General features: G+C 37.7%; 1 protein-coding gene across 1 annotated transcript in view; it reads right to left on the minus strand.

Annotated features, from left to right (window-relative positions):
- DSCAM (DS cell adhesion molecule) overlaps nt 1–15,183 on the minus strand; it is a 718,109-nt gene that overhangs the window by 269,620 nt on the left and 433,306 nt on the right. Inside the window, exons 5-8 of the mRNA XM_045558333.1 lie at nt 14,454–14,732; nt 10,026–10,301; nt 2,131–2,427; nt 1,122–1,397 (exon numbers count right to left, since the gene is read on the minus strand). Coding sequence (XP_045414289.1) covers nt 1,122–1,397; nt 2,131–2,427; nt 10,026–10,301; nt 14,454–14,732 — 1,128 coding nt within the window. The remainder of the gene's footprint in view (nt 1–1,121; nt 1,398–2,130; nt 2,428–10,025; nt 10,302–14,453; nt 14,733–15,183) is intronic.

Here is a 15,183-nt window from a genome sequence, read left to right on the forward strand (position 1 = left end):
AGCTATTACCAGCCTGGCTTATCAAGACTTTCTAATGATTAGAGAAAATTCTTGAGATACATGGTTATTAAAAAAAGATTCAAAATTATTAACATGGAAGTGTATCTAATATAGAGTACATAATACATATTCTATAATATAATGCATAACATCATATATGTTATATGTGTGTGTGTGTGTAGGTTATCCTAAAACAGTAAAACTAATAGGGTTTGTAGGGGAAAGAAAGGTTAAGGAAAACCATGGAAACCTATGCAACTTTGTAACCAGGGCACTAAAAGACAACTATTGCTAACCTGGGAACACAACTTGGGCAGCTCAGACAGGCAGCTCAGCATATCTAGAGATTGTTTCTGCAGAGTTTGGAAATTGTTTTATAACATGTTAGATCTATTTTTATGACCTACTTCATGTAGATTATTTATGTAATTAATTTTTTTAAATTTTATATTCAGCTACGGAAACTGACTTGGGGGAATAGAAGAAACGAGTTCTTCTCAGGATCCATGTGGGTCTTGTCACTCTTGTCACTTTATTGGTCTTTACTGGTAAAGAGATTGGGAATGAATTGCAGCATCTCCAAGGCTCATCCTGACAGATCCTATGACAATCCACATCATGATGTAAGGAATAATTTAATCAGGAAGACTTTCTGTGACACCCTTTAAACATATACTTCCTATATTGTTGCTTTGATCTGCTCATCTACTCTGGATGAGAAGTTTGTTTGCAATCCTCATCCATTAATAGAAAATCTCTTCCAGTTGGCTTCTACAAGAACTCACTTTTAGGAAAACAAATACTTGTATTTTAAAGTTATCTGAAGATAACTAGATACCCAAGCCAATGATGGGATTCTTTTTTCTATGGTAATGTTAACAACACATATCCTCTGGGCAACCAAGCTAAAACTTCACATGGAGAGAAAATTACATCAACTATAGGTCCTGCAAAAATTCAGTAGTAAAGAGAACATTCTGCTGTCACATGTCATTCTTCAGTCTTCAGCTATCTGACTCTAAATATGCAGATTCTTAGATTACTCCTCTCCTAATTGCTGGCCTAGTGAAACAGCTGGGCTACGGAACCGGCGGTGTGGAGACGGGGAGAGCATGGTTTACCTTTCACCGTGACGTGGACGCTCTGGCTGGTGGAGAGCTGTGGCTGAACCAGCACATTGCACGTGTACTCCCCCTCATCCACTTCCTTTTGCACATCGGAGAGCTTGAGGGTTCCGTTGTTTTCAAATGCCACTTGGCGGTGGTTAAAAGGAAGCAGATTAGAGTTCTTGTACCATTTGATGGAGTAATACGGATAGCCAATCACTCGACAGTGAATGTACGTGTCCCGTCCTGCTATTGCTGTGATATTTTTCATTGGTCGAATGCTTGCAGGCCCTGGAGAGACACAAAGAAACTCTTGAAAATAATTTAAGTGTACATGTCATGTGGGGAAATGGGTACACTTTTCCTTGAGTTAAAGATGTAGATTATTTTCATGGAACCGTATCTTTTTCAGTTAAATAAATATTTTTGCATGTTTTCTCCTAAAAAGGTTTTTATTCCTTTTCTTATTTTCAGATGCATTGGATGAGTGTTAAATATTTTATCAGCTACTTCTATTAAAATGTGAATCGCAAGATAAAAGGCAATCTAACCAATAGAAAGTAACTAATCTACACTGAACAGTCATGCGCTCTTGGTGAAAACACTGGTAGCAATTGATCAATTGTTTAACTCCCTCTATAAAATATAGGATGAAGATGGAGGTTATGCCATGTTGCACTATGAATGTCAATTTAATACCATGTTCATGAAGGGTTACCATGGATGTAGTAACAGAAGAAAAGGAGAAAGGAAAAAGCATGCACAGCATAAACCAGAACAGAAAAGATCGAGTGGACAACTCTAGGAGTAAAAAAAGGGAACAAGCTGACTAAAGAAACCAAAATGTCATTTCCAACGTTAACCCAGTCAGTGCCATTCCTGAGTAGGAAGGAAAGGGTAGGAAATGGGAAGCAACAGTTAATCCGTTTTGGCATTCCAAGACTCAGCTCGGTGCATGCAGAAACCTTCTCCTCCACTACAATGAGTTATGTGTGTTTTTTTGAGGAGCTGATTTGACAAGCACCTCTTACGTTTATTCGAGCCTGGTACAGGACGACTCCCGCCGAGTTGTTGGCCGTGCAGCGGTAGACGCCCCCGTCCCGCACCTGGGAGCTGGAGATGTTCAGGTAGCTGACCACGTTCCCCTCCGACGTGATCATCTGGCTGATGCGGTGACCGCCACCCTTAAGGATCGGGTCGTCGTCCAGCGTCCACGTGATCGTGGGCAGAGGTGTTCCCTTCACGTTGCACATGAGCGAAACCGGTTCTGCTGGGCTCACCACCTTTTCGCTGAAGGCAGAAATAATTTTGGGAGTTCCATCTGCAGGAAAACAAATTGTGGAAGGAAGTGGCACATACAGATAATTAAACAGCTCCCAAATACGCTTACTCAGTGGTTAGGAGGAAGATGCAGCGGTTGTTCAACACTGCCTACAAAGGTCTGGTTTTATTGATAAAGTGAAATCCCAATCAGAATGAGATTTCGCTATTTTCAAAACTGGTAAGCAACACATTAGCAAACTTCTATAAATCGCTTTAATATTTCCTGATTGTCATAACAAGAGCAACGATAACGCAACCCAGATGTTCAGGATAAACAATGGCAGCTCCCAAGAAGTCTCCAGTTCAAAACTCCTCTATCCCCACTCAAAGTTATAAACAGAGAGGAAATCCATCCCCCCCCCAAAAAAAGTTAACAGTCACTTTAGCTTTTTATCCCCCTGAAGTTATTTAGAGTTTTCTCACTAGAGAATGGTTTAGAGGAATAAAGGAAACTACTGGGAGACTGATTATCTCATAGTCATCATTTTCTCATAGGAAATAATCTTTTATGGTTTTAATTACAAATGGTAATTACATGTAAATTTCCATGAAGTCTCTGAGAACGGGTAGAAGCTAAATAAAGTTTGTATTAAATATCATGTGTTAAATATCTCTAAAAGTATCTTAAGTAGGGTGGCCATATAATTTAACATCCAATCTGGGACAATTTGAGAGTGAAATGGGTACTGCTAATAAGTATGCCAAAAGAACAGGCATGACCCAGAACTGTCACAAGCAAACTAAGATCTTAATCTTAAGAGAAGTTTCCATAGGAATTTCTCATACGTTTAACAAAGATCAAATTTTCATATTCCATTATGTTTCTGTCACATAAATGGATATTTTCTTCTTATTATGTGATAATAATCACAAAGGCATGTTTCTTTTTAATATGTATTTCCACTAAAAAAGAGATACATGCATGTTAAGGGAAATATATGAAAATCAAAGGAATAAAAGGTACCAATAGGCCAACCAGCCTTAGGCATACAAATCAACATTGTGACACATTTTTTCTTGGCATAAGTGGGTCATTTTGACATAATCGTGACCACATGCAACAGGATTTCTGAGTCTGGTAATAAACCTTGCTAGAGGGGATGTGTTTTGTTTTATAAAAGAATTTTTGTGCTCCCTGATTAATAGATTTTTTTTTTAGTTTTTAGTTTTGACTATAAAAGTAATATATCTTAGCTGAAAAATTGGGAAGTATAGATAAAAGGAAGAGGGGGGAAACAAAATTGAGGATAGCTTGTAATTCCATCAGGGAAAGATAACTATTAATAGTTTCAAATAACCCTGAGGAAAGTGTCACTTTGCAGCCTCGTTCTGTGGCTGGGCAGGCCAGCTGTGGGGGTCCTCGTGGTGGTCCAGGCCGAGCTCCTGCCCTTCCCTACATTCCTCTACATTTATTCCTTCCCAAATTCCTGCATCTCACTTCTTCACTCTCACTCTTGTTTCAGGTGGCTGCAGAAGGCCCCCGAGTATGATTTTTTTCCCAGATGCATTCTTAAGTAGCACATTGCAATGTCCTTGGATTGTAGGTATTTTTCTTTTACTATCAGAGACGGAAAAAGAACCTTAAAATATTAAAATGAAAAATCCTGTGCTTTTGCCTTTAAGACACTGCAGACATTGCCTCATCATACCCTGTATTTAAATTTACAGAGGAGTTAGATGTCATCATGATCGTTATTCCTGGTACATAACCCATCCTTAATGCTTGGGAAGATTGAGGTTATTTTTATTTGTCCTTCTGATTCCACGATTTTTGTAGGCTGTGTTTAGCTGTAAATTTTTTTGCACTGATTTTATAGTAAGCACTGTAAACTCAAGTGTTTTTATCTGCTTAGGAAAGTGTTCTTTAGCATATTTTTTTGTAGGTATAGTTTACATACAATGAAATGTATAGGTCTTAAGTATACACATGAGTTTTGGAAAATATATACACCTGTATATCCATGAAAATGATCAAGATATAAAACATTTCCATCACAAACGGTCCCTAGGGGCTCCTTTCAATCAATTTCCATCCACCATAGGTGACTACTGTTCTGATTTCTATCAGAAATATGTGTTAATTTTGCCTGTTCTTGAGTTTTAAATAAATGTAATAATAGAATATGTACTCTTTTATAATAAATCCATATATTCTATCATAAACACAGCACACTTAATAAAATTATGAAACATAATTTTGGAACAGCACTATTATCTAATGCACAGTCCATATTGAAATTCTGCCAATTGACCGATAATGTCTGTTTTTTCCAGTCCAATCATTATCACACATTATTTATTTGTCATGTCATTTCAGTATCTTTTCATCTGGAATAATATTTAATCTCTTTTGTGTTTCTTGACTTTGATATTTTTGAAGAATAATTTTGTAGTCAGTTGCTCAAATTTGGTTTGTCTCATATTCCCTCATGATTAAATGCAGGATGTACATTTTTGCCAGAAATACCATGGAAGTGATGTTTTTCAAGTGCTTATTGGTAATCTGTGCATTTCCTTTTGTGAAGTGTCTGCTCAAACCTTTTGCAGACATTTTTAATTAGACTGTTTGCCCTTTTATTATTGATTTTTAGAGTTCTTTATGTATATGAAATATGAGTAAATATACACAGTATATATGTCAGATATCTTATAATGGTCCTATATATTTGTCAGATATCCAATACAGATTATATTTAATATCTGTCAGACATACATACTACAGAGTAAATATCTGTGTGTGTAAAATGATTTTCTTCCAGTCTGTGTTGCCTTTTCGCTTTCTTAATAACATTGTTGACATTTAGTGCTTTCTGTGTCCTAAGAAATCTTTGCCTTTCTCCAAGTAATGAAGAATTTTTCTTTTTTCATTTAGAGACTTTATGGTTTTAAATTTCACATTCAGGTCTGTATAAGGTATGAGGTGTGAGATAAGGATTGATATTCATTTTTTTTGGCATACATTTATTGTTTCAGTGCTATTTGTTGAAAAGACTTTCCTTTATCTATTGAATATTCTGAGCCCTTTTGAAAATCAATTCACCACCTATCAAGTTACATGTTTGTCTTGTTTAATGTAGCTTTGTAGTGAGTCTTCAAATCTACTCGTATGAGTTCTTCAAATTTACTCCTTTTTTCAAGATTGACTTGTTCTCAGTCCTTTACTTTCCATATATATATTTTAGATCAACTTAGACTATAAGACTTCCACTTTTAAACATAAAATTTAAAATCAATCTATAAACACTATGGGATTTTGATTGAAATTACATTGATCATTTTAGAGAAAGTTGTTAACATAAAAATATTTAGTTTTCTAATCCTTGAATATGCTATGTGTTTCTAAGTTTTTTAGGTTATTTGAATTTCATATTAGCAGAGATTTATAGTTTTACATGTTGAAATATTTCACACGTGTGTGACATTTATTCCTAAATATCTTACATTTTATGCCATTATAAATGAAAATTTCAAATATTATTTTCCAATTGTTTGTTCCTACTATGCATTTTGTATATTGTTTTTGTATCCTTTGACTTTTTAAACCCAGTTATAGGAATTGCTTTACAGTTTTCTTGGTATTGTCTATGTAAACAACAATGCCTGTGATTAAAGACAGCTGAACTTTTTCCTTTCTAAATTTTATGCATTTTGTTTCCTATTCATGCCTGACTAGGACTGCTAGTATAATGTTTAATAGAAGTGGTGGGTCTGAACATTCTTGCCTTGGTCTCAATTTTAAATGAAAAACATTTAGTGCTTAACTGTTAAGTAGGAGTTAGCTGTAAATTGTTAATGGATGCCCCTTATGAGGTGAAGGAACCTCCCCACATTCCTACTAAATACTTTGATGAGTTTTTAAATTCTGAATGGATATTGAATTTTGTTAAATTATTATTTCCTTTATATATTGAGATGATCAATTGTTTTTTCTCCTTTATCCTATTAATATATTGACTCACACAGATTAGATTTTTAATGTTTTGGCAATCTTGCATTTATAGGATAAACTCCAACTGATATATATGTGTATGTGTATACATATACATATATGGATGTGTATGTTTACATCTACTAAAAGTTAAAATTGTAGTGCTTTATGTGAAATGTAAGAACCTTGCAACCAATAATTTTAAATAATTTAAATCACATTCTGCTCTTTGTGTTATTACATCCATATATATTATAAACTCTATGATACAGTGTTGTGATTTTATGATGTTATAACCCATCAATTGTCGTTTAAGTAAATTAAAAGAAAAAATGTAATTTTGCTAAATGTTTGCTAACATGTTTACCATTTCTCATGCTCTTTACTCCTATAGATCTGAATTTCCATTTTATGTCATTTTCTTCACTCTTCATGACTTTGTTTATTATGTATTTATTATGTATTATGTGTCATGTATTAATGTGAAGGTCTACCAACATCACATTCTTTCACTCTACGTTTTCTGAAAATAACTTTATTTTGCTTTAATTACTAAAGACTGTTTTTTTGCTATAGACTTCTAGATTGGCAGGGCTATGTTTCTGTTTGTTTTTTATTTTCTCTTCCACATTTTAGAGATGCTGGCTGCTACATTGTCTTCTGTTCTCCAAAGTATCTGATGAGAAGTCATCCCCCATTTGTATTAATAATATACCTTTATGTAACATTTTCTTCCCCTAGATTTGCAAGATTTTCTCATTATCTTTGGTTTTCAGCAGCTTGATTCTGATGTGCTCACATGTAATTTTCTTTGTATTTACTTTTGGGTTTTGCTGATTTTTGTGGCTCTGCAACTTTATTTTTTATATCAAATTTGAAAAAATTAAGGCCATTATCTCTTTAAATACTTGTTTCTTCTCCACTTCTGTCTCCTGTTTTCCTGGTCTTCTAATCATATGTATGTCAGGGCATCTGACAATGTCCCACTTGTTACCAAGGCTCTAATCATTTTCTTTGCAGCCTTTTGTCTCTCCATGCTTCAGATTGGATAATTTCTTTTAATCTGTCTTCAGGTTCACTGATCATTTCTTCCTCCTTCTCTAATCTTGTATTAAAGCAAACAGAGTGAAGTTTTCATTTCTATTGATTCCTTTTCATACTTTCCATTTCTCTGTTGGTCTTTCCCATATGTCCACTCATTATGTCCATGTTTTTCTTTAAGTTATTGAACATATTTTAAATAGCAGCTTTAAAGTCCTTGTCTGCAAATTCTAACATCTGGTTCCTCTTGTGTTCTGTTTCTGTCATCTATTTTGTCTCTTGTCCTTTGGTCACAGTGTCCTGTTTTTCCTTTGTCTAGTTATTTTTTATTGTAGACTTGGATTCTTCCCCACAGTTTTGCAGTTCAGGTGTCAACCAAGTTTTCCATGGAGGTTTATTTATAGGTTTGTGGACTTTCTACTGCTATTTCTTCTTTTCTGGAATTTCTACCCCAATCCCTCAATTTGTAGGTGTTTTGCAAGACTAGACCTCTGTCCTCTGATACTTCAATCTTATAAGACTACATATCTCCACTTTTCTTTTAGTGTTTTTCCCCCTCCACCTCATGGACTAGGGAATGTCGTCAGGGGGAAAGTGGTATCAATGTAGATGTCATCTAATCCTCTTCCCTTCTTTCAAGAGTCAAATTCTTTCTGCCTACTTTTGGTATCTCACTTGTGTCTACATATAGCTTTGCTTTTCCCAAAGTTTATAATTTTTATCAGCTTGCGATTTAGTCTGATACATGCTATTTTACCATTTCCAGAACTAGAGACTGTAATTATTCTAGTTTATTATTTCATTTTCCAAGGTATTATGGCTTTATCCTGAACCTATAGTTATTAGATTCCATTTTTTAGCTTCATAGGACATACTCCCAGATTCTCTATCAATGTTCATGTCTAGTTTATAGTATTGTGAATTTTAATAACTGTATTTTAATCCATAGCTATTGGAGTGAGAATAATAGAAGGTTTTCTCAGAGGAAACTAGCTAGATATCATTTTAAAGCAGGTACTAAATATGTATTTGTAATTCCACTTCTGCTCTCTTTTGCTACATTAGCACTGTCATCTCTCAGAAGAGAAAAAGTAAAGTGAAGCTTCTTGTCCTGAATGGAAACTGACATGCGGCAAATAAATCCGTGAGTATGTTCAGTGTGCTCCTCTGCCCCCTTTTTTTGTTCCAGTGACAGGCTTTTTTGGAGATGAAACCAGACATTATTTTCCCAGGGAGACCTGAGCGTCTTTGAAATCTATCTTGCTGTCACTCTTTTGCATCATTATGGATTATCAATATGCTTTTTAGGTTTTCTTAGTCACACGAGATGGTTGCCGAGGTAACTAGGCCTAGACAGGTAATCTCTCCTTTTCCTACAAAGAATCTAAAAATAGTGACTATGTAAGGACTACAGGGTGCATCATCATTAGCAAACTAGCTCTGTACAAATTGATTACTTTCTATGCTTAATTATACTGTGGAACACAGTGTCAGGCATTTAATATGAGTACCATGCCTTCAGCTAATTTCCCTTCTGCTTTAAAAAAACCTCACTGTCTGCAGTGAAATGCTTGAATCAAAATAGGAATCTCTTGCTAAGCCTGCTACTGCTTATAAATTAGCTAAGGTTAAAAAAATAACAGAAATATCATCTTAACATCAAGACATATTTAAACTTATTTTCATATATCAATGAATTTTATTTGTTCTCCCTTTAGGCTATATGAAAATCATTTAATTATTTTAATTAATTAATAACAGATGAATTTTAAATTATATATATAAAGACATTAATTTTCAAAAAACCACATAAATACACAGAGGCTAGTTAAGTATCTGGTGATAAATATATGTCTTATTTAAATGTTACCTGTGATAGCTTCTTTCCCTGGCTGATTGATATGCTTGAAGATGTTAGTATGCAGTAAGCAGTTAGGAAAGGCAAACAATGTAACATATCTAAAATATGTTATTGTACCACAAAGTAATTCTTCACAAATACCATTCATTCAAATCTGTGAACATTTGGAACTAACTATAGACAACAGTATCACCCAGATGCCATCTTCTCACTCCACCAAGAATTATACTGAAATTTTGCTCTGCACTTAGTCTCTAAAGTCGTCTTTCTCCACTGGTGGCTATTCCTCCCACCCCACCCGGGGAACAGCTGGTAATGTCAGAAGACGTTTTTGGTTGACACAACTGGCAGGGGGTGCTACTAGCCTGTCTCTAGTGCATAGAGGCCAGAGATGCTGCAAAACATCCAACACTGCATAAAACAGTCCCCCAAACAAGGTGTTATTGAGAAACCCTGGTCTAGAAGTTAGTGAATTATCAACAAAACTGTAAGTTTTGAGTTTCTGAGGTATATCTTGACTTAAGCAACTTTAAAGACATGAGTGGGCAATGTTTATGTTACTTAACTCTATGTTACTTCTAATATAATACAATTTCATTCTCATCAGAACTTTCCCCCTTATTTGCCTGATTTAGCTTGAAAAATGAGGGTGAGATAGAGACCTGACACCAGAGTTATCAGGACTGCTTCGCTCTTTATTCTTCTCTCCTGAGGGCTCTGGGTTTGGGTTCTTTTTCAGCCGTACCCTATAACGAGGCCCACTGACCTTCAAGGACCACCTGCACATAGTCTTGAGCGGACAGCTTATCCTTGCGCACAAAGCACTGGTACGCGCCCCCGTCACTTTTGACCATGTGATCCATTATAAGGTTTTCGTGGTTGATCCCTGTGATCCTCACATTTTTTCCAGGGTTGAGGATTTCACCATTGCGGTACCAGGAGAGTTCCTGGTCCTCAGATCCTGTCACGCTGCAGGACAGGGAAACCTGGCTCCCCACGCTGCTTTTAACCTTCCGGGGACTGATGGTAGCTTTCAGTGGCTCTGGAGATTTCAATAAGAGAGAGAGAAAAAAAAGGTAAAAACATCACTAGATATCATTTCAACAACACGCTGGACTTTTGACAGGGCAAATATGTCACTGCAAGCATCCTCCGTACGGTTGGTATGCTTAGTATCAGTTTATAGTGCACCATTTTGTGTGGGAACATCCTCTTTGTGGGTTTTCTCCCTGGCTTTCTCTGTACAACCAATATGATAATGTCGGTCAAACTGTCTTCTCACTGAGGACATGTGAGGGTGACAGAATTAATTGACTGATGACAAGAAATGCAACGTGCTGGTTACTGATAGGGACCATAAGTATTTGAATATATAAATCCTAATTTGCCTTATCCCAAGGCAGCACTGACAGGTTTGCTCTGGGCTATTTTCACACACACATATACTCACTCACATGCTGTACGTGGCTTAACCAGGGCCAGTACCACACAATTGTGAAAAAGTAGGTTGATATTAGAATTTGGGACCACAAAACAAAGTTTTTCTTTAAAATGAGCCTAACTGATCTGGACACTGATGCAACTCCCGTACTGACTTCTTATGTTTTAAGTTCAACAATCCCAATTCAATGTAGAGAGCTTTTACTGAATATCTACTATGTGCCAAGGATGGGGTCAAATGAACAGATGAGACAAAAATGAATGTGGTGCAACTAGCACATGCCATAAAACTATTAAATATCTTTCATACATTATTTAAGTCAGTCTTCCCATAATCACATAAATTTTGTGTTATCTCCATTTTATAGAAGAGGAAATGGTTATTCAGAGAGATTAAGTAACTTAACTAAATCTACTCAATAGTTAAATGGCAAAACAAACAAAAAAACCAAACAACAAAACAGTTTTTTAACCCCAGTTTTTCCTGACTTCTCATCTCACCACACTGTGACATCTTTGGTTCCGAGAAGCTCAGTCTTCCAGATTGACAAGACAAGTACAAAAACGGTTGCAGTGACCGAGCAGAGTGATGTAGGAGCCCTTGGAGACATATCACACGAGTATCTACAGGAAGAGCAGGAAAGGCCCCAGATATCAAGGATGGACAGAACTGAAGCCAACTGGATGGAGAGAGGGCATTGTGGATAGTGGTAACCTTGTGAATGAATGCCCAGTGCACAGGTGTGTCTTGGGAAGTGTCTGATTCAGTTTGGATGTGACCATGAACCCCTGAAGGAGAATAATGGGAAACGAATGACAAAAGCAGTCTGAAACATGACTGCTAAGAACTAGGAGATTTTGGAATCAAAGCAGAGATAACTGAAAGAAGCATTCAAGAATGTTTGGTGAGTGAGTGTGCCATAGTCAAACATATTTTTAAGAGAATTGATTGATCATATGGAGTCTGACAAACTAGAGTGGTCAGTGAGGGCATCGCCAATGTCTAGTGTAGGCACGATGAAGACCCACTCTAGGACAGGCTGGTGGCTGAGACGAGAGCTGAGAAGCTCTGTGAGATACAATCTCTAGGACTTAGCAGGACTTGACCATAGAAAGGAAAGGCTTAAAGAGGACCCAAGATTTAAAGTTTGTATTGGGGAATGAGCGAAAGGAAAATGTTTCTTTTTTTTTTTTTTTTTTTTATTTCAGCTCATCATGGGGGTACATAAGTTCAGGTCATATACATTGTCCATGTCCTGCCCATCCCCCCGAGTCAGAGTCCCAAGCGCGTCCGTTCTCATTCTCCAGACAGTGCGCCTGGCACTCATCATGTAGTCATACCTCCATCCCCTCCCCCCCCCACCTCCCCGGGTCTGCACCTTCAAGCATGACCATTCCCCAGAGGGTGCGCAAGAAAATGTTTCTAATAATAATAAGAGCCATTTAGAAGGAAGAGAAGTGGAGAGTTCAGTCGGTATCCTACATTGTTCTCTTGAAGTGCCAGCTAAACATCTGAAATAAAACTAAATTCACACCTAATGGGTACAATACGCACTGTCTGGGTGATGGGCACATTTATAACTTTGACTCAAATGGTACAAAAGCAATTTATGTTACCAAAATGTTTGTACCCCCATAATATTCTAAAATAAAATAAAAATAAATAAAAACCGGGAGACGTGCTTGTCTGACACTCATGCAGGATGCTGAGGCTAAACATACAGATTCAGAACTTATTTTCAGATATGAGGAATCTGAAGTTATACGGATGATGGAGAGAGCCAAAAGAAAACAGAAGACTTGCTTGAAGAGAAGAGCATTCTAAATTTGGAACCTAAGAGAATGCTTTCTATCTACAGAAGAGAGACAAGAATGAAAAAGTAGTTCCCTTCTGCACTCAGAGGGAGTGGCCAGAACATTCAAGAAGCCTCAGTGTGGCAGATTACAATTATGAAAACAGGCACAGTCAGAATTAAGACTTTTCCACAAATCACTTCTAAGACATAGTTCTTGATAAATGCCTTTAAGAGAGAGAGAGAGAAAGATAAAATACCCCGAGAGTGGAGCAGAAGCCAGGTGGGAAAGGAGGAACGTGTCCCTGGGGATGGAGCAATACCTTAGATGAAGAAAGATGGGAAATGTTAGATAGCCAAGAACTAGAAAATAATCTTCTCATGTGAATGGAGGAACATTAATAATGGGTCTTACAATCAGAAAAGGAATGGGCTTGTACAGGGATTAGGAAGACGTTGGATTTAGCAAGATTAGGTTTCTATTGAAGCAAAGCAATGGGAAACAGGACCATAAAGGTTTGCTCAAGATGCCTTCTCTACTGCAAGCTTTATTCAGTGGAAATTAGGGAGCCATGCAGGGAAACACAGAAGAGATTTCGAGCCTATGGGGATAATTCTCATTGGTTGTCCAACGCTGGGTTACTTCATCTACGTGATTCTTCGACTATAGAAGTGTAACTGTGCAGACTTTATCTTCTATTTCTAATCTCAGCCTAAGCATGTTCAAATAACATTTGCAGGACTCATGCCATGTGTGGCTTAACGAGGGGATTTCTGGTCAGTTGGTTCCAGGTACCAATGTGGATATGTAATTTAAATGTATTCTCTTAGGCAGGCATAGTGCTAAGGCAGGCTACACTCGGGTGGACACTGAAGAGACAGTTCCATAAATAGGGATGGGGCTGGGGGAGAAAATAGAGAAAGAAAACGCCTCCCCTCTCAGTGTGAGATCCCTGAGGTTTAGTTTGTTCAGTTCAGTTCATCAAATAAAAATATGCACTAAAAAAATAAAAGAAGCATTATATTGGCAACTAAGACATCCTGTCTGACCATGGCTCTGCCACCCCTTTCTGGACACGTGACTTGGGTAATTCACTGTGATTTTGTTTCTGCGTGAGTAAAATTGAGGGTGTTCGACTGGAGTGTGCCCTCTGAAATCACACCCTCCCTCCCTCCCTCCGAGTCTGCCTTCAGCTCCTCCTGAACACGTCCCTCAGGCAGCCTCTCCTGCAATTGGGAAATGAAATATATACATCCACCGTACTTGGACTAAATAAAATATCTAAAATACTGTGTCTTTAGTCCATTATTTGGGTAATTTATTTATTTTTTGTTTCAGAATATTATGGGGGTACAAACACTTTGGTTCCATATATTGCCTTTGCACTGCCCGAGTTACATATGGAGGTAACATTCATCAGGTGTCAGGCAGGTGGGAGGGGAGAGGAGAGGATGGGTAAATTCATACCTAATGGGTGAGTATTTGGGTAATTTAGAGCTCTGTATTTCTGCTGAAAATAGCCCCATATAGGCATTTAATGTAGAAATGATCTGGAAACAGACCAAGCACAAATACTTTGATTGGCTTCCATCACCTGTGCTGAAAGAAGAATCCTGTCCTTTCCGGTCTATTTTTAGTAAGTTTGGCCATTCTGAATTCACCAGCTAGGTAACATTATCTTGCAGATGTATCTTGGAGATGTAGCAGTCCTGCCACCTAATGGAAATCTCAGAGGTCTGAGGATCAGACAGATTTAAATTCAAATCCCACACCCAATACTCTCTAGTTGTATAACCTTGGGCAATTCGTCTGAGCATTCATTTCCTCATCTGCAAAATGGGGTATTATTTACTACTGTGAGAATTAATGGGAGGCTACAGAGATAGCCTGGAGATTCGCTTACAACAGAGCTCCATTGACGGAAGCCAACAGCACCTTTGCAAGTTACCGTCCAACTTACGTTTCACGTACAGGCGGCCTATCACCTTAGCAGTGCCGTATCGGTTGGACACTTCACACACATAGCTGCCTGAGTCCGAGGGGCGAGCGTTCTCAATGAGCAGCCCAGTCACGGTCTTCTGGAACCTCCCAGAAAGTTCCAGGGGCATGTTGTCCTTTAGCCAGCGGTAATCTGGCTCAGGGTGCCCAAGCGCTTTGCAAGGCAACTCCACACGCTGCCCTGCCATGGCTTTGCGATGATCAAACCCATCCAGGATGGACGGGGCTGAGTTCGCTGGGTCTGTGGAAGAAAGAAAAACTCTTAGAGGCAGTGAATGAGAAATTGAAGTGGCCATATAGAATTGCATGGGTTCATGATAATTTAAATCCTATACATCAGACCAACTATTGATACAGGTCCTGAAGATTTCATAGGTGAACAGAAAAAAGTGCCCCATTCTTACAAATTCTTTTTGCTCAGAATTTGTAAAAGGGTCAATGAACACTGATCAGAGCTTCTGCTTGTCCTTCCCTACCAGTAACTGAAAGATTCAGAGTTGGCATCCTTCAGCAAGAGTGGTCAGTTCAGGGCAAGAATTGGATTGTCTTTTTATAAATAGTGACATCAGACTGCCCCTTTCTAAAGAGAAACAGGTCGGGCATTGGTGGCTCACACCTGTAATCTCAGCACTGTGAGAGGCTCTCCTGAGGGCAGGAGTTCAAGACCAGTCTGGGCCTTGTTGCTACAAAAA

Source organism: Lemur catta, chromosome 1, assembly GCF_020740605.2.
Source record: "Lemur catta isolate mLemCat1 chromosome 1, mLemCat1.pri, whole genome shotgun sequence".
Taxonomy (NCBI): Eukaryota; Metazoa; Chordata; class Mammalia; order Primates; family Lemuridae; genus Lemur; species Lemur catta.